The sequence below is a fragment of the Anopheles ziemanni genome, chromosome 2, assembly GCF_943734765.1.
Source record: "Anopheles ziemanni chromosome 2, idAnoZiCoDA_A2_x.2, whole genome shotgun sequence".
Classification (NCBI taxonomy): domain Eukaryota; kingdom Metazoa; phylum Arthropoda; class Insecta; order Diptera; family Culicidae; genus Anopheles; species Anopheles ziemanni.
This window is the reverse complement of record NC_080705.1, coordinates 39,328,400-39,355,901: the sequence shown is the minus strand read 5'-3', so window position 1 is coordinate 39,355,901 and position 27,502 is coordinate 39,328,400. Positions and strand designations below refer to the sequence as shown.

Genomic DNA, 27,502 nt, shown 5'->3' with positions numbered 1-27,502 from the left:
GTTAGACAAACCCATCCGAAGGATTATCGGCAGAACAGCGGCAGCATTACTCGAGATGACGAGATGTTCTTTAAAGATGTTTCGCTACATTGTTCGGCGCTTTTCCCTCTCCGCAGACTCCCGAGGATTGCTCGGCCGGCTCGAGCTGCACCCCGACCACCATCTCCTGGGAAGGCACGGCCGACATCCAGTCCGGCGACGTGCTCATCGTGGAAATCGACGACCAGCACTTGATCCCTTCCAACTACAACAAATCCTCCGAAGGGTAAGTTATTCACAAGCGCCATAGTTTCCCAGGACGTTCCCCGCGCCTCCGGGGTCACATAAACTTGCCCTCCCCCCACAAGCGTGGGCTTACGCTTTTCCATTTAGAAACGATGAAACAGAAAACGCAGGCGAAAGTACAAATAAAAGATGTCCACCGTGGTGTCCACGACGCCGTCAACCCAAGCCGTCACCCCAAGTCGTAAGGTTAAGTGGACAGCTAAGCGGCTAGACGATTGCACTCGACAGTTTATTTCGGTGGTGCTTGCGAGATGTTTTTTCTTCATTTTTATGACGCAACCAGACGAGAGGAGTCGAGAAGAAAAAGTTCTTAGAAACTAAGGCTACCCCCGCAACCGTTCCCTGCCCGGCGCGATGGGGGGGAGGAAATTGTTTTACGTGGCTCATATGTTAATGGATAAGAATCGGCTCAGTGTAAGTGCTATTGGGTTGGAGGGGGTAGCTGTGAAAAAGTACGAGAGAGCTTTGTCAACGGACCATCGCTCGAATGCCAGCGGGCATCCAATAATATTTTCCATGATTACCTTCCTGTGCGAACAATTGGCCGGGAAAGTTGAAAGGCGCTCAACTGGTGAGCGGCTCAACGTCGCTCGCGCCGGGGAAGAAGAGATTTCCGGGCCTGCAGTTTTATCTTGTACTTTATTTTGCGACCAAAACGATGCCATTCGTCGGCACCGACGGCGAATGGCTCTAGGAAGGCTCGCTCGGGCCGAACGGCCAGGAGCAAGCAGCGTTCCGGTTCCGGGCGGTTCCCGTTACAGCCCCTCCGGTGTCATCTGTTTTCGCAAACGATATCAGATCCCAGCGACAGTTCCACTTACTCTGCACATTATTTTGATTACATTATTAACTTGCGCGCGGGCGCCGGCAACAGCGAAGTCACTTCTCCGAAGTTATGGCTCCGCTTAAGAAGGCGGAGCCATATTCCACCGCGTAGCCGAAGGATAAGCCGGAAGGCACTGCTTAAACGTCGTTGTGTCGTGACCCACCGAGGATCATTTGACTGGCGCGAGATGGACGGTAAGGACAAGGAGAAGCGAGAGGAAAAAAGAAAAACAAACTCGAAACGGATGGTAAAGATTTGCTGGTGAAAAGTGAGCAACCCAATCTATGGGCGAGGATTAGGTGAGGATCCACGGCAATGGGGACGGAGACGGGGGCGGTAGTAATCACTTTTCACAGCCAGCCGGACTTGATGAATGTTGTCCGCCGCAGTGGCGAGAAAATTTTCATTCCTCGCTAGCGTGCGCGCGGTTTTCCGGGTGTTCTCGGAGCCGGTAAGATTTTTCCGGGAACCCAAGTGCGCGGAGTGGGTTTCGGAGTTTGGAGGTTCTCGCTCTCCCAGTTATTGCGAGTGGTTACGCTCATTTTCACATCCCACCGGAAGCCCGGAATGTGGCCGCACTATCTCGCCGCGTTTTTCCAGCCCGATGCACCGCGAAATAAATCATCATTTTTCCCAACCCAACTTCTGCCGTCCGGCAACCAAGGAACCCGCGAACCCGCCTCCCCGAAGCCTCCTTCTTGCGCTGACCGCTGACGTTCTGCTGCTTGTTTCTTCCCTCTTTTCAATTAAAATCAGCGCCCATCACACGACCACCGCCGTTTATCAGGTTACCCGGCTCGGGCACGAGAACTGCGACATCACCGAGGGCGTCCTGCTCGACATCACGCCGCTCGTGGCCGACGGCAAGAAGCTGGTCACCCTTTACGACAAGGATCTGACGGAGGGAATTAATCTACTAATTGGTAAGTAAGATCTATCTCCGCCTTAGCCCGCGTCCGCCGGCCGCCGATTTTCGGCCAAGCGTGCCGGCTCATTAGCCGCTTTCCCGCCGAGGGAGCGGTTTTCCAAAATGTTCCCTCGCCCGGGGGGGTTGAGTGGTACAAACTTTCGCGGCGTACCTTTTTTTCCTTTTACATCCCACCCAAAACCGTGATATTTTTCCCTCCATAATCGCCCGGGTGGCCGGGGTTTGATTCGAGAATGATGGCGACGGTTCGCGTTTTTCCCGACCGTTTTGCGGCTCCGTGGGTGGGAAACGCTTGCCGGCCGGCCGGAAAAAGGTTGCCAAAACTGGCCCCAAACCGATATTAGGCGGGCCGATAAGGCCTTTGGCCACGGATGGTCGCTGGTTTTGGTATTCACGGAGTCGCAACGCGCGGTCAAAGCCGCGTTCGGTCCGATTAGCCCCGGGCTCGTGTCCGGAAAATCCCACGCCTTGCCGGCGTTCGTGTCGGTTCCCGGTGGTTTATCTTCTTCTTGGTGCTTCGGTACCACGAAGGTAGTTTACGTGACACGAATGAATATCGTTAATTCGATAATAGGATCACCATTACGCTGCAATGCTTTCCCGGTGGCACCCGCGTGAGATTCCCCACCCACACACACTCATATCACGCACACCGCACGATGTAACTCCGGGCTAACTGATAAAACTTTTGATCCTCCCCGCCGGCAAGCGATGCTTTTGGAGTGCCTCTTAGTGGAGGCTTTGGCATAATTACGACCGGATTTTCTCACCAGTTTTCCGTTTCGGTATGGATTGAGTTTAAAGCTCAATTTAAGTTGGTGTCATTGAAATCTCGTGTGTTCTTATGCATTTTTATCATTACATTAACTTTTTTTAAATATATTTCGTAGCTTGCATGCATCATGTGTCACAGTTCTTATTTTTTTTTACTTCGCTCGTAGGAGAACTCAAAAATTTTTATTTGATTTTATTAGTGATAAAAATCATCCCTTGGTTTACAGAAAAAGAATGGAAACTAATTTTCTTTAAAAAAAACTTTTTTGCGGTGCGCTATCTTGTGTGTTCTATTTTGTCAGTAATAATTCTGTTTTTGCTATCGTCCGACAGTTTCAAGCTCACTTAGTACTTTAGATATATTGATCATCATGTACCGTTTTACGTAATTGAAGATCAACCATCTTTTATGCAAACATTAATTAATGAGTAACGGTTTTCTATTTAATGTTTGAATAAAAATTGTGAAAAAGAAAAGTAATATTGATTGAGGCATACATATTTTTCAATCATTTTATCTCTGTTTAGGACATTGAATTTTAACCTCGTTTCAAACATCAAACATACGTTAAACTGATCAGAGTATAAAGTTGTACCTTTTTTATTTGGTGTTGCTTGAAAACTTCTTGACTTAGCATCTTTAACATATTTTTTGTGTCCTTTTTTTCATTCATATCAATTCGTTTACCAAAAATATAACCCGCTTGCCTAAATTTACTCACGGTCGATGCCTTTTATCAAGGATTGCGAAAATCTTATGTTTAGGTTTGATTAATAAACCATGATGGAAAATATAATTACGCTTTAGTCAGTTGTTAGTTTGTCATGAACCTTGTCTTTGTGTTGGTTTTTTTTGACATTGACTTTGTTTTTTTTATGACAAACCCATTCCTGGAACAGTCACATATTCTATTATATAATTTTACCAGTTTTTCAACTTTGATAAGCGAATCAAAATCTATAATTTGAGAAAACTTTAATTTTACTTCTTGTGATTAGTCTTTTATTATCTAATTGCACGCTAAGATTTAATTTATGTAGCTACTTATCGTTAGCTTTGAATCGAACGACATTCGGTTAGCTTTCCCGTTTCTATTAAATGGTTTTTTAATTTCCCCATCAAATGAAAGCATTTCAAAAGCAGCACCGTTTCGTAACTACCACGGCACAAAACGATTATATGCCGATCGCAGCAGTGCTGTCTCATTAATCCGCTTTTATCGAACGGGCTATAAATTATTTTAATTACACATAAATTATGTTCAAATCATAACACAAAAAGCTATTCCGGTGGCCAACGCCACCCATCTTGCAAACTCGAAACAAACATCAAATTTAATGCTCCTTCGGTCTTATACTGCTCGGGCAGAGTTTTCAGCAGCGGACTTTTCCCCTCTATATAATCTCTGCCCGGTCAGCAACTAAAATGGAAGCCTCGGCGAAATGCGAAGTCGAAAAGTAGACAAAAAAAGAAAAACCGAACACCCGTCACAAAACGCGCTGCATCTCGTACGAGTCACGGAGAGCTTCTTTCGTTTCGGTTCACGGCACCGCCAAACTACGCCAATTGTTGACCATTAATGCGACATCCTGACGTCCCTCGTTCGCTCTATATCTCTCTCATCCCCTTCTCTTTCCGTTCCCTCTCATCCACAGTCGTGTCCGAGCAGTGGGGCCAACAGTGCGTCCGGCTGAAGGTGACCGTAAAGTCGGATAATTGTGGCGAAAATGCTGACTGCTCCGGAAAGGGTGTGTGCTATTCGAATATTTCTATGGTAAGTTTCGGGCGCACCACGAAAAAGTGAACCTTTCAGCCTCCGCCCAAAGTTGCGGGGTGGTAAAAAAACGGTTCGTTGCGGAATCGCACATTCGCGCTGATTCGTCCTCGGAAGAGAAAAAAAACCCAACCGAACGGGGGAAAAAAAATCCAACCGAAGGAAGCGACGGAGCGGAAATGGAAGCCATCGTATGGAAGCAGGGCGGCAGCAGGGACATTAGAATGAAACAGAATCAATCCGGTCGAGCTCATCAGCGTTTATTATGTCCGTTTGACCATGACCGGAAGCCGGCGGCGCCCGAAAGCGCAGCGTCCCGGATGGACCCGAAATGAAATAGTGACCTCATTAATGCTGGATTGTCGGAGCCGACGCCGACGGAACGGTGACGACGATGGCGCAGCATCCGAACCACACAGCTGTCCTTCGCGTGCTCGTGTGCTACCCATGATGTTGCCGCATTTGTCATGGTAATGATGATGATAATGCCCTTTGCTGATGCTGCCACTCGACGCGGACGATGCAGATGAGGACATCAGCGTGAAATGATTACCAGCGTGGCAGCTTCGCATCATAGTTTTGCAGCTCACTCAACTTTTTTTTAACCGCACATCACAGCGCCATCTCCCCGGTAGTGGTTGCATATTCTATTGATTTCTGACACTTTCCTTCGTTTGGCGTTGCGTTTCTTCCTCGCACTTCCGGCCATTTGCGGGCGCTCGTGTGACAGGAGGGATACGAGTGCCAGTGCTGCAGCGGGTTCGCCGGCACGCACTGCGAGGAGATCGATGCCTGCAGCCCTTCGCCCTGCACCAACAACGGGATCTGCGTCGATCTGTCGCAAGGACACGAGGGCAACGCGTACCAGTGCCTCTGTCCGTACGGTAAGTACTCGCTCTTCGCGAACCGCATTCTTCGCGCAGCACCGTAGGAATTTTCATTAAATGTTAAAATAGCTCTCGCCAGCGTGGCACCACATGCTCGGCGTTCGGGGTGAGAAATTAGCCCTTTTTTGACTCGACCACGTTGAGATAAATTTGGGTGGGACGGTGGAGCAATGATGTGTTGTCGAAAAGATAACTCCATCACACAGGGGTGAAATATTTTTAACTCAGACAAACCATTTGGGGAAGAATGTTCAATCCAGCCACACATTTGTTTAGGTAAATTTGTGGTGAATATTTGCGCAAGGAACTCGCTGTAGCAGCTTTTGATTTGATTTTTGTTTCATTAACCATCCTCCATGTTTTCTCACATAAACTTCGTTATGTCGTTTTATAATAGTTTCTAATTGCATATTTCAATCATTGATTGCATTTTTGATGACACAACCCCTATAGGCACGCAGAGTTAAAAAATACGAAAATGCTGTATGGGCTCTATTGAATAATTTTATCTGCTAACCTTAGCTAAAGAAATTTGGTTCGATTTGAAAATAGCAGGTATGCATAATAATGATTTTGATAAAATACCTTTTTAAGATAAGAGATAAAATCGATTGTTTGTAAGAAAGGTGTTGTGTCATTTAAACCAATCGTTTTCTAAAAATCAATATGTTCCTGTTCTAGTTTCGCCTGCTGTAACTTAAAGTTTGCAGCTTGTAAATGATGGAAATGATTTGAAATGACGTTTAAAAATCACTGTATAAATCTGTGACTTATGTCAATATGAGATTTTTGAACAGTTGAACAAACAATTAGAAAAATGAATCGTTGAAGAAAAGACCTACTTAAGAATTTTCTGTTTCTCCATAGTCAAACACTTTGAAGAAGCATTTTGGAAGATCAATAAATTAATATCCCCATATTTTTTTTTTGTTGATACACTAAAATTATTACAATATGTACGAAAATCAAAATATCCAGCAACTGTCACCGTCAAACGGTTTCTGAAGTAAAAGATTATCTCATGCCTGGTTCTTTTGCGTTGTTTAAAAAAAGGAACACACAATTTAGAAAGTAAATCAGAATCAAATTCATCAAATCATTTGCTTTGTTTCATCCTGCATAAAGTCCTTCAGCCCAATGCCAGTACATTGCAGACTGGCAATCGCAAAGGCAAGACAAAATCCCTAAACATGATATCTTTATGTTTCATGCTTGACACAACAATTTGCAAGGGCCTTCGGTAGTGATTTTCGTTCATCAATAAAACGGTTCGGCCCCATAAAAATGCAACTGCTCGCCTCCTATTGACTGCAATTCGGCACAACCAACCGGGCACGTATGGCTCAATGCGTGAATAAGCACTAAAACCAAGCGGCCATTGTCGCACATAAAACCGCCATCGCTATCGACGGAACTATCGGTATTTTTTTTTCCCCCTCGCGATCGCATTTGTTTGAAGGGGGATGCATAGAACACATTTATTGCCACAACAATCACCGCACAATAACAATCTCAATTTGCGTTCCGGTTAGCGTGTGCAACACATTACCCGTGCATGGCCCAAAAAGCTAAAGCCCCTCCTTGGTGGGGTGGAAACCCCTGGAACCTTACCGTGGCCACTCGGAGGAGTGAAAAATTTATATAAATAAAAGTGAAACAAGGTTAATGCCTAATCCCGATCTTTATGTGCCGAAAGCGTTCGGTTTTCGCAATTGCAAACAAATCCTTCGAGGCGGCGGAATGTGTTTCCCCGTTGTTTTGGCAGGATTTTCCTCCACTTCTCCACCGAACGAAATAACGGGTGGAAAAGCATGGACGAAAAAATCAGGACCACATAAAAATTTATATCGCTCGCGCGCCTTTTATTTGCATTTGCCGCGTGTCCACCTTTCCCTCTACTCAGTCACTCGAGGACAAGGTGGATGGATTGTGTATGTGTGTGTGTTTGTATATGTTTTTATCTTTGCGATTGGTGCGCTTTTTCCAACCACCCTTTTGGGTGAGAGTTGTTGGGCCTTTTTTCGGTCCGGAGTCGGAGTGTCCTTTTTTCACATCCTCCCCGCCACTGATACCCTGGTGGTGATTCGTCACCCGACGGTTCTTGGAGTCGCTGCCATCGTGCCAGGAGTCAACGTCGGAATGTGGACGACGTATGGCGAGCATCGATAAAATATTGATACCCTGGCTCCCGCCGTTGTGTGCGTCCGGGAACGATCCGGTGGAGCCTGGGTCGGATTGTTTGGGTTTTATGTGGGTCCTATTTGAATATTTTACGACCAATGATCCCGCGAACCTCTCCCCTTACACACTCGCCCACCACCCTGCGTGCGTGCGTTTTTCCGTTCCGGCGCTGATGGCTGATGGATGTATTTCAAGCGGCCCTCGGTGGCCCGTTTTCCCTTTGATGTATGGACTGGCTTGTATGGGAATGCGACACCCACACACAATCGTACGTCGGGGTTGGCCAGTCGCAACGGGTAACGGGAGGGGGGATAGGTTTTTTTTCCTACCATTTTTCCTCATTTTCTCGGTGCCGCTGATGGTTTTCTTTTTTATATGCTTCCTCTTTATTTGTGGTAATATATTTCCATTTTCATTGCTTCTCTTCGCCCCGCGCAGGCTACACCGGGAAGAACTGTCAATTCGAGTCCGATCCGTGCAATCCATCGCAGTGCCTGAACGGGGGCACCTGCGTCGGTAACTCGACCCACTTCAGGTTAGTATGACCACATCCCTACCCTCCACGAAAAACCCGACCACTCGGTCCGAAATGTCTCATCGGAGGTTGACAGCCTAATTAGCATACCTCACCGTCCGTCCGTCCGAGTTATTTTTTCATTGTTTTTTCTTCTCTCTCTCTCTCTCTCTCTCTACCTCCCGCGATACAGATGCGATTGTACTTCCGGCTACACTGGGCCGCTCTGCCAGCACAATCTGAACGAGTGCGAATCGTCGCCCTGCGTCCACGGGATCTGCGTCGATCAGGAGGACGGCTTCCGGTGCTTCTGCCAGCCAGGTGAGTTCCAATTTTGGGCCCCGGAAGGTGTGCCATAGCCCTGGGCGGGACGCACAAAGGGCGAGCGTGATGGAGCGGACTTTTTTGATGAGGTTTCGAAACAAATGGATTACTTTTTCGGGACCCTGTTCGTACGGGGTTTATTTGCAAAACGAAAACAGATTTGCTGCGGAGTTTTTCTTCACGTTAAGGTTGTGTTTTTGTTATGGTTGTTTTGAATAACTTTCTGGAAATTGTCATTCCCTATTTGGAAAAGGCTTTGAGCATTGAACTTTCTGCTATTTAACTGCATTTACCTAACTGCTAACAATAACCGTTCCTTTTTAGATTATTTATTAATTTGCTAGATAAAGATTGCTATCATTAAATTAATTGGATTATAGCACAAAATGTCATCTTAAATGAGTAAGTTTCAATTGAAAATTCAAAACTTACGCTTGTAACATTCAAGATTATTTTTATCAAGATCCATTGTTTTATATGAAAAGAAATAAAACTGTAATTAAAAGAACATTAATATTATACAAAAAAACAAGGATTGATACACGTTTTTAGCATAAATTAACGCAACAACAATTTGAAATAAGTCTCATAGGAGTTGAATCGAGGCATAAAAGATGACTGTCGAAGAGAAAAAACAAGGAAACTTTCGAACATTTTACCGTTTTTCATCTGTAAAGATGAATGTTTAGTAATATTTAGATCCTCTTCTGTTATTTTAGCAGCATTTATGCGAAGGAATTGTTTTCAAATTAAAAATTACAAAATTGTTTTCGATAAACTTGTTTTGATATTTTGGCTTTTTGAATTCTAAGTTAAGTTTTTCAACTAAACAGATATTTTAGAAGTTGAGAAAAGGCAAAAGAAATTTTAGAACTCGATCCTACAGACTGACAGGACAATTTTGACCAGCTGTCAACAGTTTGACACAGCACCAGTGTTCTCATGACGCAACAGCGAAACAATGGCCCAGATTGGCAATACCGGAAGTCCTTCGGAGCAGCGTCATGCAAACGACCTGCCAGTTGCATCGACGCCGCGCATCTGTATGCATCGTTGGCCGCGACCGGTGATGCACGAATGAAAAACGGTCGATCTTGCACTTGACTTGGTGCATGTGCAATGTGCAATAAATTGGTGCGCCGAAATTGGAAGCCAACGGTGGCGCTTCCCTTTTGCGCCTCGAGAGAAAAACATGGAGTCAGAAAAAAACAAAAAACCTCCTGTATACAGAAGCAGAGATTGCGCCGAGTTAAAGAAGAAAAAAATACAACGATAACCCTATGCACTGCTGTCCCAACCCTGAAGGGACTCAGAGGGTCCTAGAAATCGGTGAAGCGGGCTCGTCCGTGTCGCCCTTGTTTCCTTTCCGTCCTGCCGCCCTGTTGGCATCCGAAGGCGAATTTGAGCGCGGCGACCGATAGTTTTCCGCGAAACCCACAGAAATGAAAGTCTGTGGGGAGAATAATTCAATTTGCTTGTGATGGAAAATAAATTGATGTTATTGACGTGAAATTATGTTGCGCAGCGTGGCAGTGCAAGAGGCCAGCGTGTGTATTTTTGTGTGTTTGTGTGTGTGTATTTTGCAATCTCGAGAAATCTGGAGCAGAGCTCATCGGTTCTGCGAGGCGCTATTTTAAGGAGCCGTCGCGACACGGCATCGCAGCGCGCAGTAAATATAGAAGCCATTGCAAATGCGAATAAATTGTACGTATGTGCTGCGCGAATTTGATCTCACTCTGTTATGGCGCGATTTGTCGTTTGAGAGAAGCGAAGCCAGAAAATGCATTGAGTAGAAACATGGGCATTAAAATGCTTGTTATGCATTTATTAAAAGCAACGTTCAATGTAATGTCGATTTTTTGATCATATTACAATTTTTGTTCTAGGTTAACCTCTATTATTTAAAGAACTTTAACCTATCGTAACAAATTATGCGAGTTTAGTAAAAATCTATCAGTAAGAAGAATGTCATACAATACTATTGACATACTGACGAATTATTTTCTTCTTTGTTGATTTTACCACGCTTACGTGTTGGAAAAAATAATTATTTTCGAGGCCATTTGTATTTACAAATGAACCGAAATGTAAATTTGGTTTCAATCTCCAAACAACCCAAATAAGAGTAGTTACAATAGTGAAAAATGGGTAGCATTCCAATTAAAAATAACAAGTCCACTTTGAAATTGATCTTTTAAAGTTTTCTAGTATTGAAACTTTTAACTTTACTTAGTTATAAATTATTTTCAACAGAATGAAATTTCATTAAGTGTAAATGTATGCAAAGCTCTTCAAAAAAGCGGTCGGATTATGTTATTTATGGTTTGTCACGATTGCAACATTATTGTATATTATGGCGATACAGCAATTTGGTCAAGAAAAAGAAAAATTAAAACATAGCAAAAACTATAGACAGTTTCAATTCATGTAAGAAACTAAACCAAGAAAGTAATGGAAGAGAAAAAAAACAAATGCAGAGAAATAAACAATTCATCTGAAATTCATGTACTATGACAATATAAAGAAACCCTGAAACTGTAATCCTACTTCGATGGACTAACAATTTGGCTTAGAAAAAGCATTGCTGACCTAACATCGCAAAAACATTTTATTGGAATAGTGATAGAACAAGCGTATTGAAGCTTTTGTTTGAGCTACACTTGTTCGTTTCAGCGCGTGTTGTCAGTTATCGATGAAATTAAGAGTTTTTAAGAATTTATTAATTCGTTTTAAGCATTCAATTTAATTTATTTGTTTTGTAGGCAAATGGATTAGTTAACTCTGAAAGCAGTTAACTTCAGCTTGCTTCGTTGAAAATACTGTACAATGTTGTGGTAGCGCCACTCGATGTTTCGTCTGCATCCATTGCAGTACGCAAGTGAAAGCAATTCTGTACAGTTCAATATAATTCTCCGTAACAAAGTTGGTTCGGTAGCGAATGACACAATTTATGAAACCCAGCTTTGCCAGCTTTATGCTGCCGTCCTAACGATCCCACACCCTTGCACTCCGAGGGTGAGGGTGGCACTTAAATTGATCTAAACTTTCTACAACAAAGCTGCATTACGACCCGGGCACGGCTGTGCACGAACCACCACCATCGTCAGCCGGGCCGCATATTTTATGGCACTGCTTGCGAAGAAAAGCCTCCGTCTGCTCCGATTTCCGGGAACCGTGCAAATTATTCATTGCCATGGCGCATTAATATAATTCACCCTTCTCTTCCCGGCACTCGCCACCCGCCGCGTTGCCGCGTCCCTCTATTTCGCAGGATTCTCCGGTGAACTGTGCAACTTCGAGTACAACGAGTGCGAATCCAACCCATGCATCAACGGCGGCCAGTGCATCGACAATATCGGTGGATTCTCGTGCAAGTGCACCCGGGGCTACACCGGCAAACGGTGTCACATTAAGGTAAGTTGTGCCAGATTGCCGTCGCCGGCTCGACTGCCTGCCGTAGAGAAACGGTGAGAGCATTTGAATTAAACAATCGATCATAGATTAAAATGAGCGCCAGCGCCATCGAGTGTTCCTCGGTTCGGTGCAAATGAAAGAAACTAGACGTTCTCCGGAAATGCACCTTGGGAAAAGACCAACCTACATGCTCGGGGTTAATAGCGCAGAAGATTTTAATTGTTCCTGCTCCGCAATGGCATCGACCGCACGGCGAAAAACAACGGACATCGAACGGCAGCCATTTGTCGGCCGCCATGTTCGCGCGATTCGCGTTCGATTTACAACACTAATGATGTTCTCATTACGCCCGCAGGTCGATTTCTGCGCCAACGATCCCTGCCCGGACGGCCATCGGTGCATCGACCATGGCGACGACTTCACCTGCGAGTGTCCCGGCGGCAGGAACGGGCCGGACTGCAATCAGGTGCCTCGTACGGTAAGTGCATGCCCGCCTGATGCGGGCCTAATAATACGGTTCAGTGGATTATTGCGATGAAATTCGATGAAAATATAGGGGGGGCCAAAGTGAATGGCTCAAGAATCTCCGATGGCAATTTGGTTGGGACATCTTCAAGCAATCTTGTTGCATGATTGAAAATTATAACGTGCAGTTATTCCGATTGAAATGGAATAAATCAATTTCAAACAATAAACCATTTCATACCAAAATTAATAACTTCATTCCAATAACATTTTGCTCATCCGTTTCGAATTAATACATTCACAATGCAATTTATTCTGAACAGATTGTCTGTAGTCCAGAGTTTCGAGTTTCTTTCTTTGTTTATATTTTTCTACCTTTTCGTATTGAGTGTAGTTTATTTTGAGACAATTTTTAAACTTATCAGTATTACTATGTAAGCGTCTCTTTAATCTTTTCTGTGTCCGTATGTCTAGTAGACGTGTAGATTTTACTTTGTTAATAAAAATCTTCAACGTTTATAATGTTTATCGTTAAATTTATAGTTAAAAAAATTTGTTGAAATTTGAAACTATCAAACTGCTGTGAAGCAGTTTTTTGAAACATTTCTTTTGAGTTCATCCTGACATGTTTCCTGATTGTTATTAGCGCTGGGAGCTGTTAAGGTGCATATGGTTTTGAAAGCCTTTCCGGTAAATAGCCCGATGCTAAAAATTTGCACATGTTGTATGACAGTCATGGTTTTTCTATCCATATATAACAATTCTGTTCCATATGCACATACATGATTTATCAATGTTTCCTTTTTCTGTACTTTTTTAACTGATTGAATTACAGTTATGCTTATTTCGGGCAATATGGACAGAAATCTATGAAATTGAAAATAAAAGTGTTTAAAAACAGGACTAGAGTGCAAAATAAACAAATAAAGTTTAAAGTAATAGATACGATGCTGACTTGAACGCCACATACCTATAATGAATTTCTTCAATTTGGTATCAGAAGAACAATATTTTTTAAGCCTTTAAAATACATTTCACAGACTTGTTCTTTTTTGTCAGGCATTTAACAGAAATTACCCCTGATTACACTCTTCTCATTCATTATCACTGAACTCAAAATAATTCTTTTCTTAAATCAGGTTAAAGTGCTTCATCTATATCCCGTCATGCGCTTCATTAGTAACTTTTCACTACAGTTCCGGTACTTCTGCTATAAGCTTTGCGTGGAATTGTTTGAGTTTATTTGTTCTCTCGATGTTTTCGCTTGTACGGTTGGTCACAACTTTTGTCGTTAATTTAAAGCCTTTTCACAATGATCCTTTTGGGTCCAACAGTTCTTCTTTTGATGTGATCTGCAAAAACTAGAATAGAAGCTTCCTCGTTAAGATTCTCCCCCGCTGAAACACGCGAAGAAACTCTAAAATCCTGCGAAAAGAGTTGAGTCTAGCTTTTAATGCAGATCCATCGCACGATGCAACATTGCAGTTATGTGCTGCAAAGATGGTGCCGGCTGGCAAGACGCCATATGGATATGATGTAACATCGCGCTCGCTATCAACAAATACTGCCAACTCTTGGTGGGCGACGTTCTGCGTCCGGGGAACCCACGCCACGAAGAAACCCACGCCCCCTTTCGCCGTTTTCACAAGTTTGTCATGTTGGTGTCTAAAATTTCCACTCAAATTTCCCCGCATAAGACCGCACGCGCCCTGTCGGTGTGCGCTTCAATTTGAGCGCTCTTTTCTTTTCCATCAAAAATCTCCTTCTGCACTCTATTATCTTGTCGTTTAGTTTGATTTATGTGGCGTGTTATCCGCTATTACGGCGGCACCGTAAAAGTGCACCCGGTTTTACAACATCCCGACGGCGCCATTTCTCGGCCAGCGTTTTATTTTACTTTCGTCCGGAGCCACGGTTCGGTGCCGATTGCATCGCGCTGCATTTCTTCGAGCAGCATTTTTCGGCGTTCGGAAAGCAAACGAAAGCTCGCAAGACGGACGGCCGGGTGTCGGTGGAGGCGGGTTTCGGGATGGTGGAATAATTATGCTCCTATATCTTCATACGGGGAATCGGGTTGAAAACTAATTAAAATTCATGACTCCAAGGCGGCGTGGAGTGGGGTTCGGTGGTACCCTCTTCCACCACCCGTTCGCCGCTTGAGCAACTGGGCGCCTCCATTTAAACTTTAATGACTTTGCCGGTAATTTAATCCGCAGAGCATCGACCATATAGCGGGTGTGCACGGGTTGATTGTGGCTTTATTTTGTTTGCTGCATTAGATCGGGTCGTAAGATGGCGTATGCGTTCCCCGTGAACGCGAACATTCATCCTCGAAACATCCTCGTGCATTTCACTCGTGTTTCGTTCATTCCGTTCGCTCCTTCCGTTGGGCCAGCAAGCTACCATTCCCTTTTACCTGGCCCAACCGATGCGCCAACCCTGAGCCCAGCGAAAATCGCGCGGCTCTAAAATCGTCGCAGGAAAACCAGCCAGGCGGACCGAAGCCGTCAACCGACCGTGCCACAAATCAAATCAGTCACTGAGTGCGGATGACTTATCCGAGCAGCCCGACCCCGAGCTTGTTTAGTATTGGTGTGGGATGGACCACCGAAACACTTTCGGGTTCCCGCTCGCGGTCGCACACTTTCCAACGGCAACCCCGGCCGGGCGTGGAAATGGCAGAAGTGGAGAGAAAAAAAAGGATTAAAACATAAATCAGCTTACCCGGGGACCGGGAAATGGGAATCACTTATTTTCGTTATTTTCGGTGCCTTTTCTCTCGCTCGCTCTCGCGCTTGAGTATTTTTTTTTTGCCGCACACCGCAGGGCATTTTCTGAACTTTTTTTTACGACCGTGGGTTTTTTTTTTGCTGTGTTTGTGCACTCCGGTGTGTCCTGTCGGTTTTCGTTCGATTGTTTGGACTTTTCGCCATCCGTCACCGAAAAGAACGGCCATCCACTAGGCGTCCGTCCGCTTTCCAGCTTCCATTTAGTTCGACTCGTTCACTCTTGCCCTCTATCTCTCTCTCTCTTTCACGCTTCGTATCCACAATCCGGTGGCCGAAAGTTTCCCTCGTAAATGGGGAAAAACATTTCGACTAACCGTAAGATATATTGTTCCCTTTGTGTGCCGTAAACCGGTTGGCGTACGGCAAAAGAAAAAAGGATTTTCCATGCCCAAAACCGTTTCTCTTCTTTCCCACGTTTCCCCCCCCCCCCCCCCCCAACTTCTCTTCTACTTTGGTCGAAACGCATTGCCAGGATAGCGAAAGCGGTTCGGTAAGCCTTTCTTAGGTTTCGGGCAGAACGAATTCTGGCCGAAAGTGTGTACGACTCTAAGTTTGGGCTTTCTCTTTGGTCACCCACCACAACCATGACCTCTCCCTCCAGCTCTCCCGCAGCTCCCAAAGCGCTGGCTTTTCTTTTCGCTACGCCCCAACCCCCCTCCTTTTGCGTCGGTGAAAGGATCACGGATTTGAGGTTTGAGAGTTGTTTTTCCATGCGCCCGGGCACACATCGGCTTTTGATCGGCAAAGAAAAGCCCTCCCGCGGCACAAGCGGTGTAGGGATAGTTTTGGGCACCTTTTCTTTTCGGTTGGCCTTTTCTACCGTCCCCCACACCGTATTGAGGGACCGGAAAATGGGCACCAATAGAACTGCTTCCTTCGGAAAACAACCTCTCCGGAGCATCCGGATCACCCGAAAATCGGGCCAACCGAATGGGGTGCGCCTTTGTCGCCAGGAATCCCATGGAAACGCGGCTAGAATTTCAATCAGGTTGAACTGAACTGTATGTGTGTGTGTGTGTGTGTGTGCGGGATCGAGAGTGCGCGTGTCATAAAACAAGACAAATGTCCTCTCGAGCGGCAAAAAGTGTCCTTTAGAGCGGCGTTAATTTTCAGTTAATTCGAATATCGGGTTGCAGCACTAATATGAAGGTTCAAACGGAAACCTTCTCAGAAGCACCAAAGCCAGCAAACAATCCCGAACCTGAAACTTGTACCGGGCACCGTATACAGCTTCGGATTAAATTATCCATGAATATACGATTAAAGATATCGGTGTGACAACCGGCACCGGGACGATAATCGTGCCCTCGGAAAGGCGGCCGCTTTTTATTATTCTATTTATTTCGAAACATCAAACGAACGAAAGCAAACCTGAACCGGCACACGATGTGAGCGAGAAAGTACCGATGTACATATTTTATGACCCGCCAGGCATCGGATGTAACCACACGCGAGTGTGTGTTATGCATGTTGTCTTCGGGCGACCGACGAATTGAAATTCTTGGCGCGTACCACCAAACGATATTTCTTTCCGGCCAGTGAATTGGAAGGGAAAGTACTTTTCACCTTTTCACCGGCGCAAATCGTAACGACACAGATTTTGCACTGATTCATTCGTTTCACTGGTTGAAAGTTGTGAATTCGTCGAGGTAAAACGAAATTATTGTCAAAAAAAGTGTTTATACGTATGAAAACATTAAATTTGATATTTTTAACTGAGAACAGAGGATTGCACAACAAACGTTGCAAACATATGAAATTTCCCTTTTCACACATCATTTGCCACAACTTTGTTTTCATTTCTATGAACGAAATTCGATTCCGGGCCTAGTTCTAGGCTGGTAAACGAGTATTTTTCATTTTAACATTGCCCACAAGATGCGCATGGAAACATTCTAGCGCATTCAAATAAATCAATTTTGGTCAATTTTTCAAATGCAATTCAAACAGCAGAACGCACATGCTTTACTCATTAAAAAAAACCAGGGTTTAACAGCTTTTCTGGTGTGGATGTTTCGCTTCTAATCGGTTGGCCACAATGCGCCACTCCACAGTTTTGATAGTTCATTTGTAACAGTTGATAGTTTAGTTAGTTTTTTACACAGTTTAGATGTTTCTAATATATAAATGATTGTTTTCTACGAAAGTATGGAATTTCCTAATTTGTTTAAAACATTTAGATGTTTTAGAATAGGGGTCCGCGACAGCCGAGCGGTAGCGCCGGTTAGAAAATCGGCCCATGAGCGCCGGGGCTCACCACCTCGACGGCGTGGGTTCGAATCCCAACCGAGACCGGACCCTCCCCTGTACGAGAGGACTGACTATCCATGTACACATAAGGTAAAAAGTCTCGTAAGCCCTTTACAGGGCAGGCATGACCAACAAGGTCGTTACGCCAAGAAGAAGAAGATGTTTTAGAATCCAAAATAGCTCTCTACAATTTATATCGCAATATGTTTTGTCATTTTGTCAGTGATGACAATAGTACGTCGGTACTTTCCATCCGTATGAAGATCAATATGTCCTAAAACTAATTCTCATGATTCCTTATTGTGTTATGCTTTATTTTAACTAAACTAATTGTTAAACATAAACATTTTTCCCGTCTATCCTGTGTACACATTATTGCAGACGTCTTTCTCGAATTCTCCATTAAACTTTTTTGTGGAAAACAGTATGTAGTTACTGTTCAGATTCCAGATTATTTCGTCTACATTTGGCTTTACATTGAACCACATTGAAATGAGTAACACACCAAAACAAAATATTTTTGAATCTCAAACAAGCTTTTATACTTCCATCGTGTTCAAAAAAAACTTGAGACAATGTTCATAATTCCATTGCAGTACAGTGTAGTATTATTTCATGTTTTACTCAGCTGATAGAATATTATTCAACGACGTCTGACACCTAATTGACTCAATGGCTTCGCCAGTATTTATAGACACCGATCCGAAGTGAGTCTAAGAAGCTTTGAAACTACCCTTTTCCCTCCTAAGTCATGCATATTTCCAATGCATACGTAACAAGGCGCGCTCCCTTTGCCTCGCTCAGCTCCATCTAATTCTGTCTGGCGAAGAACATCTCAGGTGACAACTCCCGGTGCTTGCGTTCGATTTTTATGCAACATCATTTGCATACCGGCGCACCCGGGGACTTTACTTCAACTCCATCACGACGCCGCGTTCCGTTGGCCACTCGAGGGTCTTGGAAAAGGTTGGGCTTCGGCTGGCCAAGCCCAAGAAGCTGCAAGAAGTGTAATATACCCTTGTCAAGGGACTTTGTTGCTGTTTGTCGGATATCACACCTCCGCACACCCGCACGTGAATGTGTATGTGTGCGTGTGTGTGCGGGGGTGAATAACATGTACATAAAACCACTGTTTACCACCTTCGGCCGGGCGTACATTTGCGCACTCTGCTGGGATGCGATATTTTCCTTCGCTTGGGCACCCCCGGAGGGAATTTAATCTGTATTGATTTTGGATCTCTCCACCCAGCGTCCCGCTGTACCTCCGGGTCGTCCCATGTCCCACGTTTCCAACGTCGACCGTCGGTACGATAAACAACCCGTGCTCCTCAACTCCGGACATACTTGGGCGTCGGTATAAATCAGATATAACTTTCATATTTGTATGCATTCGACATGAGGCGGGGGGTGGTACGTTCTTTTCCGAAATCGAGCAGCACGACACATTCCTTCCCAAAGGGTGGAAGCTTCCGTCCCACCCTCGAGACCCTCCGGAGCCCACAGCGGCCATGGGCGTCGTCAGCGGAGCGCTCGTGTCATCGCCAATGTGACTCGGTGGGAGTCTGTGGCCCGTCGAAGCCCAGACTTGACGTCGTATTTCATTCGATTCGATAAACTTGTCGAAGCTATGTGCTGCCGCATACTGGCGAAAGCCCGGGAAGGGCCCTCTCGGTCGGAAGAGTCCTTCGAGTCCTTGGAGCGAGTGAAAAGAGAAACGAAACACCCAAGAATTACGAGATGTTCAATACGCCATTTTTGCCCCGTTATCCTATAAAGCGTGGAATGAACGAAAACACGGAAAACGCCCTCTCAAACCACCAAAGGACGCCAAGAAGAGCCAGGATATAAATAAAATAAATACGAACGAAACGAAACAAATGGAATGAAATATTTCTCTCCATCTCGCCAATCGCACCAAGTGGAAGTAGAAGGAATGAAAACATCTCCGAAGGAATTTAGATTACGTCTTCCGGAACTGGGAAAGCGATTCCGGGTTCCCTCTTCTCCCACTACTTGGTTTGCTTTCTCTCCTCCACCGCTTGATGATGGGCTACAAATGTAGGCGCAAGCTACGGCCGAGCAGGTTCCGGGTCGGGATTCGTGTTTCCATCTTATCGGAGCGAATTAAAAGATTATATTACTAATTTTGTTTTCGTTCGTGCGATTGTGCGTTTTCAAAAATAGCCTCTTCCGGCAAAGTAAACATGCTTAATCCCGTTTCGCTGTGTACCTTGTTGGAGAAAGCTTCCAATTATGTTTATTTTTAACGAGCATCCATTACCCTTTAAATATATTTTGTGTTTGAAATGTTCGTATTTAAAGTAGCTACGTAAACGGAAAGCCAATAAATCATTAATTTTCCTAGCGTCACAAATCATCCTTTCATCGGTTGAACTTCATCATCCATCATTCAATTGATGCCGGACACGATGGACACGGTGAATGCCGAAGCCCGTTACGTAAACCTGTCGAAATGTGATGCCTTGTGCTTCCGCTTCGTTGCGTTCAAGGATCGATTCCGTGTTTTCACTGTGGTTGGAAAAACTCGTCTTCCCTCCCACAAACGTTGCAAATGAATATTAAAGTAATAAAAACACATTCCAGTTGAGAGGGGGGATCAAAGCAAAATCATACTCATTACAAAATGCAAACAACAGCATTCGGAAGCAATCGTCGAGAGGAGAATGAAACAGCAACAATAAAAAAGGGCACAATTTATTACGAAAAGGAAACTTACAAAACGCACCGAGGAAATGGTGCGCACGGAATGGGCTTTCCGGCCAGCCCCAACTTGCGGGCGACTTGTACAAGATGAATTGGAATCGACTTTTTTCCTCGGCTCGCTTGACACATTGTTTGCTATCGGCATCGGACCAATTAATCTCCGGCCGTCTTCCGTCGCCCAACTTTTTTGCCCTCCCAACTGTTTAACCGTCCCAGCGTTAGGCTTACGTATTTTTTTTCTTCACTTTTCCGTTGTTTTTATCAATCATGGGTTTTTCGATGCTTTTCCACACTCCCTCGCCCGCCCGATAAAAGGATTATTTTTTTGGGTCAAACATGTTGTACAAGCAGCGCTTTTGAGCAGCGTGAAATTTTGTTCACCCTCTGTGAATGGCTTTAAATGGTTTGGCCTTTTTTATTTTGTTGACGATCGATACGAAACATACAATTGGAGGTTTTTTTATCGATTGCGATGGCAAGCAGTGCGTGTTTTTCGTGACTTATCAACCGATTAAATGGAACACTTTTAACTTGCTTCCATATTTTTGCCATGTAAAACAGTCAATAAAAATATAAAACGCACCCAACAAAGGTATCGAAACAGCTAGCTTGGAGAATAATTGCACCTGCTACAATAAAATGTTAAAAATTTATTGTTGAGCGTGAAACTGTTGCGATCGGCTCAAACATTTTCCAATTCCATGTTGGAAAAGACTTACTACACTGTTTGAAAAGGATACTATAAATCAATTAACAAATAGTATGCATCAATGCTTTTTTTCCAGTGTATGTGCATTTGTTTAATTTGAATGAAGCGTAATAAGTCTGTACTTTGAGGTAGCAAATATTTTATTTAAAGAAAATCTATGAAACTGTTCGATGGTTCTCATATCAGTAAAAGAGGCGAAGGAAACCACGCGGTCCAAAGCCTATATAAACCATATATACTACTACTTCTCATATCAGTTCCATGGATTTGTCCTTATTATGGCGTTTTCGATTGTGAATTCCACCCCTTTTCAAACCTTTGTATATTGACTTCCCTTGTATTTTCTAACAAATTTCCTTGGAATGAGATTCTTGCGATAATACTTCTCCCTTTTTCAAAATAGTACTCTTTATTTAGGAAACAATAATGACACAAAAAAGCATTAACATTTCAAGCGCCAATCTTGAAAATCAGCATTCAAACGAAAAACAGTCAATTGAAAACGTTTGTCACATGATTGTCTTGATCAACACGCCACATATTGGTTTCTTTTCTCTCCCTTGTTAAGTAGTTTTTAATTTTTCAAAATAATGATGATTTATGAAAGAAAAAAAATGAATGTCTCAAAATGGCCTGTTTTATCGTCGTACAGTTTATCAATTATTCGTTTAAAGTCAGTTTTGAACTGTTGGTAGCTACAAAATGGAAACGAATGGCTCTCAAAATACTCCGTGATCGTAAAAATCAGAAACATTTCGCTATTTACAAAACCCTTGAAAGCTTTACCCCCAACATGAACCACCAGTCCACAACGCAAACATAATCATTTGTTTCCCGAATCCCGAAAGGATTTCCAGGAGATGAAGGTCTAGGCGTCCGTTTCTCTTGCCACACCCATTCATTTCCCATTTCCTGGGCTTCATATCCAAATCAATTCAAGGCTTCCGATGAAGCGGACGGGCAAACACACATGCGAAAGAATAACTACTCCCGAGCTAATGGTGGCCCATCCTGTACGCACCAATTGGTGCGTTAAACGCGGATTGGCGTATTATGGCACACGGAAGGGATGTAACAGGAACCGGAACAAACCATGCAAAACCCTCTATCCCACAGGTTTCCATTTAGTGCCCGGGGTTGAGGGTTCTTTTGCAATCGACCCCGATTAAAAAAAAAAAATGGGCGGGACATGGATCCCTTTTGTGGCGGGTGTAGCTTCGACAATCAGGTCAACGATGTGTGGGACGATAGAGCATGCCTACGCTCGGCCGACGCGGGTGGAAAATGCACACCAGATGATCTAAACCCTTTGCCGGGCCAATTTAATGGGATGGGAAAATAGGGGCAAATAGAGCTAAAAAATATATAAACCCATTCTTCGGAACCGTATTGTAAGCCAGTGTCCGCACACAAACCCACGCACACAAACGGACAGACACACACGATCCTTGGCCATATTTTAACATTTCAACATTCACCTCATCCGCAACAGCTGTGCAACGTGAATCCTTGCGCCAACGGCGGCACCTGCTGGACAACGGAGGAGTCCTTCTATTGCGCCTGCCGACCAGGATTTACCGGCAAAATGTGCGAAGGTAAGAGAGCCGACGGGGGCAGGGGTGCTCGGGGTTATGGGAATTATTATTTAAATGCGATATTAATCGACCAGGGCAGATGAAGAACAATGGGAGAATCCGTAATGGATTTCCCATCGAAGCCATCCGCGTTGCGGACGGGGAATCATTTTAAAGAACATTTGTGCCACGGAACGTGACAAATGAACGTCTTTCAATTCGATATAAGAACCTCGTTCCATCGGAACAATGACACTTTTCTAGAACTTAAAGGAAGGGGAACTCGAGCCATTATAAAGTTGTTAGATTGGCTAGTCTGGGAGTCTCGTATATCCTATTAACAAAAACAATAAATTTTAAACAGTTTTATAGAAATATGTCATTTTTATGTTTTGGTGTTATTTTAACAGTGTAATCAATTCAAACACAGTGTTTTAAGACCTGTTTGAAGATAATTCTTGAAATTGTTTTTAGATTTTTGAACAAAAAACCAAATGATCATGTATGAAGCTACTTTTTCCTTTATCTATGTTCAAAATTATTTTAAAATCTATAAAATAAACTCTTCTTGAGTAAATTATATTTAGGTTATAACGGTAGAATATAGTGCAATAAATTCTTATGCGCTTTTGCTAATTTTTCAGATTTGTGCTCGTATCAAATGTTGAATACCGTATATTACAATGTTTAATGGCAAATGGCCAACTTCTGTTGTTTTACTATGTTTTCCATCGCTGTTCGATCGATAGATCACATTTTTACTCATATAATATAATCGAAATCATACTAGGTTGGAGTCCTAGATCCCGTTTCCTTGTTGTATGATTTAAACTCAAATGCACCATCACCAAATTTTTGTTGTTCTTATCAGATAAGATGATTTGCTCTATTTATTATGTTTTAATATTTAAAAGTAGCCAGATCTGTTTAAAAATATGCAAGTACATCTGGTCAAGTTCGTTGCATATTGCCCAGCGATCCCCTATACAAGGATCCCTTTCAATAAATAGTCTACAATGTTGAAACCCAGCGCGAATCGTTTTTTTATCGAAAATAAATACAAAAGACACACAACACAGTGCCAATAAAATGGTTCACTTTACTTCCACTCGCCGGAATGTCCCGCACGGCCCAGGCCGGGGCGGTAAATTCCCACAAGAGCAAAACTAATTGGAGTATGATCCTGGCGGATTACGGCGGAAGCAACTGGACCATTTTTCATGGGTTTTTCATGGGGCCCAAATTAAACACTGGCCAGCTCCGATTCCCGTGCCCCTTTTCCCCGCACGACAATCTCGGGACGGCATTTCTGCGGAATCGAAACGTCCTAGACGGGACCGGTTGCAAAGGGAAGCACAAACACACGCATACACACACACACACATTATGAAAGTGCAGGAGCGAAAAAAAAAAATGAAGGAAAACTTTCCTAATCTCCCGGGTGTTATGATATCATTACGTTCGCTTTCACCTTCCGACAGAAAACTTCGTCATCGATACGATGGTGAGCTCGAGCGAGATGCTCTCGGACACGTTGGCCAACCAGAATGGTCTCCGGGCCATCAGCGGCAGCACGATGTACGGCGAGGACGGCGGTGTGGCGGGTGGACACGCCGGCAAGCACAACAGCGCGCTGGAGCTACACAATGCGTACATCGCGGCCGGCACGCTGGCCACCGCCATTTTGATTGTAGCCATTGTGGTGAGTATTGGGTGGCCCGGGTGGTTTCTATATTATGTTTTCCTACTCACCCTTCCCACACTCTCCCCCCCCCCCACCACCTTCCATTTCTAACACTCCATCAATAGAACATGTGCCACACCTCGAGCGAGACGTGTCGGAGGCATCTAAGCACAAAGCGGGGAAGGGAAAAACGCAGGAAAAACATCCATTTATTACTCGTCCAAGCGCCACCGCAAACATTAGCGAACCGTGGCTCATTAGTTATCGACGGCCCTGCTCGCCTATCGATTGCTGATCAAAGTCAATAAGATCCGCTACAAGTCGAGCAACAAGCAGGGCTCTGGCACACATAACTTTCCTCCCACCCCAGGTGGCTAAAGCCACGAGGGAAAATGAGAATTATGTTTGCTCTGCGGAGGGAAAAGCAGTTGCAGTGACCGCGGACGGCCACAGAAGCCGACCCGATGTTTATCCAGCGCAATCGATATTGTGCTACATAGTTTTTACTGTTACATGCTGGCTATACGAAATAGATTAAAATGTGCGATTAGGGACCATCGATGCCGCGGTGTTTATTTATTTTAGTCTGTTTTGCTTTCTATGCAAAAGCCTATGGAAGTCTTGTTTTTTTCCAATTCATCAATTATATTTGTTTAATTTTGCAAAAAAATATAACCATCCATAGAAAAAACCCACAAATCGCAGTTAACGCAACTTAAGTTTTGAAAAAAAAGTTGGTAATGCAGATTCCATTACCTTCTGCTCGTAATAACTAATTGATGGTATCACAGAATCATCTAACGTTCGGTCAAAATGGCTAATGATTCCAAATCGATCATCAGTGTTTTTGTTATAAAATTTGTATATAGATTCTGTTATGTCGATTTGCTTTGTTCAGTTTGTTGGTTGAAGTTGGTGATGAACAAAACATTAGCAGTCTGGTTGACTTTACCGTCTGCTAGTGTCTATTTTTGGTTTTGATGAATAAATGTTCGTTGTTTACATGCCAATGATTATTCTGGTTTATGTAACCTTAAGTAAATAAAGGTAAAGTAATATTATTTAGGAATAAACTTATTACATATTTAAAGCATGAGTATGAAAAATGATTCATGATTTCAGGTGTTATTTTGAGAGAGATCTAATAATTTCGCGAAAATAACATCTTTTCCTCTATTTAGCCGATAAATCCTCTATTTAGCAACCGTAGTTTTTCAATAAAAAGAACAAAATAAGTGATAGAGACGACTAGGAAAACTTGTTAATTGCCATAATTGTTTTCTCAGGCAGCTAAAGCAAAGAATAAATGATCGGTGGAGAACTCCAATTTTCTCAACTGATTTTAGTTCATGATTTCGTAGAAACAGAGCATGATTTCACAACAAATTCAAGCGGTTCGTTCTTTCGCATTTATCACAGAAGAATTTTTGTTACAAACACTCTCTGGTGGCGTAGACAATTCAAAGAGTTCTTAGAAATTACGCGGTAAAGTAAATCCAAAAATTGACTCTTTATTTCCTGCTGCTTGTTACAGAGTGTACTCCTTGTGCTTGTAACAGAGTAAAGAGAAACGTTGGCCCGCTTTCTATATATTTTTTTAGTTTTTCCTAACTCTAATCTCGTTCCTTTTTGATTTGATAAGTGCTGTTGGAGAGAGTTCGAACTTGCGGGTCCGGACTGTCTCTGACAAATCAGTTTCAACTATTATTAAATATCATTGAATAACTGTATTGCATCTGGTTGAGTAATAAATATAACACGTAATATTCTGTATTCCATACCGACATATTTTCATATGTCCATTGGAAATTCGTTCATGTACATTTAATTTGCTGCACAACAATAAGCAAGCAAGTACTTTGCCTGTGTTTTTTTTAATTTAAAAAGAAATAAAATTCATCCCAAGTGGGAAGTAAAATTTTCAACACTGTTGTAATTTAAACAACTCCATTGATTTTTGCCGGGGGTAAGAAAATTTAATCACAAGATTAAATGGCTGGTTCACCAAAATGAGGCCAAACGGAAGCAAAGTTTTCGTGTTGTTTCAGACAAACTTTACCAAACTTGCTCGTTATACTTATTCATTCCATTCGGAGCCTTTATATTTGACCCCTTTCGTCACCAACGTTCAAAATCAACCTCTCAACAAATGCGTCCCTGTGGCGTAACCACAACTTGGAACCGCTGCGATAACCTACGAACCGCTCTTCTCCGCCCGCTCCGCCGCACAGGTAACCGCATGTCACTGCAAGGTGCACCAGAGCTATCGCCACTTCGCCACCAAGCACCGCCAGCTCATACCGGTGTTCGGGCGGCGGACCAAGCCGGCCAGCGCCAACCGGCACTGGCTGAGCGGCAAGGGCCACCAGCAGCAGCAGCACCAGCACCAGCAGAGCCACTCCAACCCGAACTACAACTACGCGCACCAGCTGCCCAACTCGTACGCCGGCCTGCAACCGGAGCGGATAATCAACAAGCCGCTGCCGATGAACCTGGAGAACGACATGTACTACACGGTGGACTTTGGCGACTCGCAGAACGCCCCCTTGATACAGTAATGGCCCCGTGGCCGACGGTCTCTTGTAAGCTGTGTAAGTACGGATGGTGGTTGTTCTTAAGAAGAATGTTGTTCGTTTCCCATCCTCGCTTTCGTTCGGGTTTTTGTATCCTTGCGTGTCCCTCCTCGTTTGCCCCAGTTACGAAACAAAACTAAACTAAAAGACTAGTGCGTACGTACGTTTTGTGTGCATTCCAAACGATGAAAATGAGCGTGGTGGGCGAGTAGGAAAGGAAAACTCACATGCTCAGTCGGAAGTACTTGAAAAGTAAAGGAAAATTGAAAAGAAAACTCCCTCCAGCAAAACCAGAAAGAAAACCCCCTGCAAGACCCGCCCCGCAAGTTAGCAAGAAGCCTTTTCCGCAATACGCCGGGGCGAGCATAAATAAGTGGACTAATAGTGTTACCCAAAGGCAAACCAGTACATGTGATGGGTCCGATTCAATTGTTTTCGCAGCACGACATTCAAAAACATCTCGTGTATCTCACTGAGGAACGACAGAACGTGGACCTAATTTCAGCTCTACCACTCGGAGTGCAAACATAGGGCCACAACTTTGGCACAACACTGGCCGAAATGGAATCATTGAATTCGAAACCCGGTACGAAGCGGACCCCAAACTCCCGTGGGCAATTTGGCTGCAAGTTGCGCCCGGCGGAAGGTACGCCAGCGTAACGTACCGAAAGGTCGGAAATTAAAGATTTTTATCAGACAGAAGTACTCGAACGATTTTCGGATGGCGAGAGTGTGGAGAAAGTGAGACACAAGGATATGCAGCAGCAGTAGGTGAGGGCGGGAGCGGACCGGCACATAAATTGAGTTGCAAAAGTTCGAGGGAGTT

General features: G+C 43.9%; 1 protein-coding gene across 1 annotated transcript in view; it reads left to right on the top strand.

Moving 5' to 3' along the window:
- The window catches only part of LOC131281234 (uncharacterized), a 41,375-nt gene extending 14,714 nt beyond the window's left edge, over positions 1-26,661 (top strand). Inside the window, exons 2-12 of the mRNA XM_058310503.1 lie at positions 117-265; positions 1,868-2,034; positions 4,470-4,588; positions 5,319-5,472; positions 8,095-8,191; positions 8,364-8,491; positions 11,766-11,908; positions 12,264-12,386; positions 22,338-22,440; positions 23,901-24,121; positions 26,335-26,661. Coding sequence (XP_058166486.1) covers positions 117-265; positions 1,868-2,034; positions 4,470-4,588; positions 5,319-5,472; positions 8,095-8,191; positions 8,364-8,491; positions 11,766-11,908; positions 12,264-12,386; positions 22,338-22,440; positions 23,901-24,121; positions 26,335-26,661 — 1,731 coding nt within the window. The remainder of the gene's footprint in view (positions 1-116; positions 266-1,867; positions 2,035-4,469; positions 4,589-5,318; positions 5,473-8,094; positions 8,192-8,363; positions 8,492-11,765; positions 11,909-12,263; positions 12,387-22,337; positions 22,441-23,900; positions 24,122-26,334) is intronic.
- Positions 26,662-27,502: the final 841 nt, after the last annotated feature.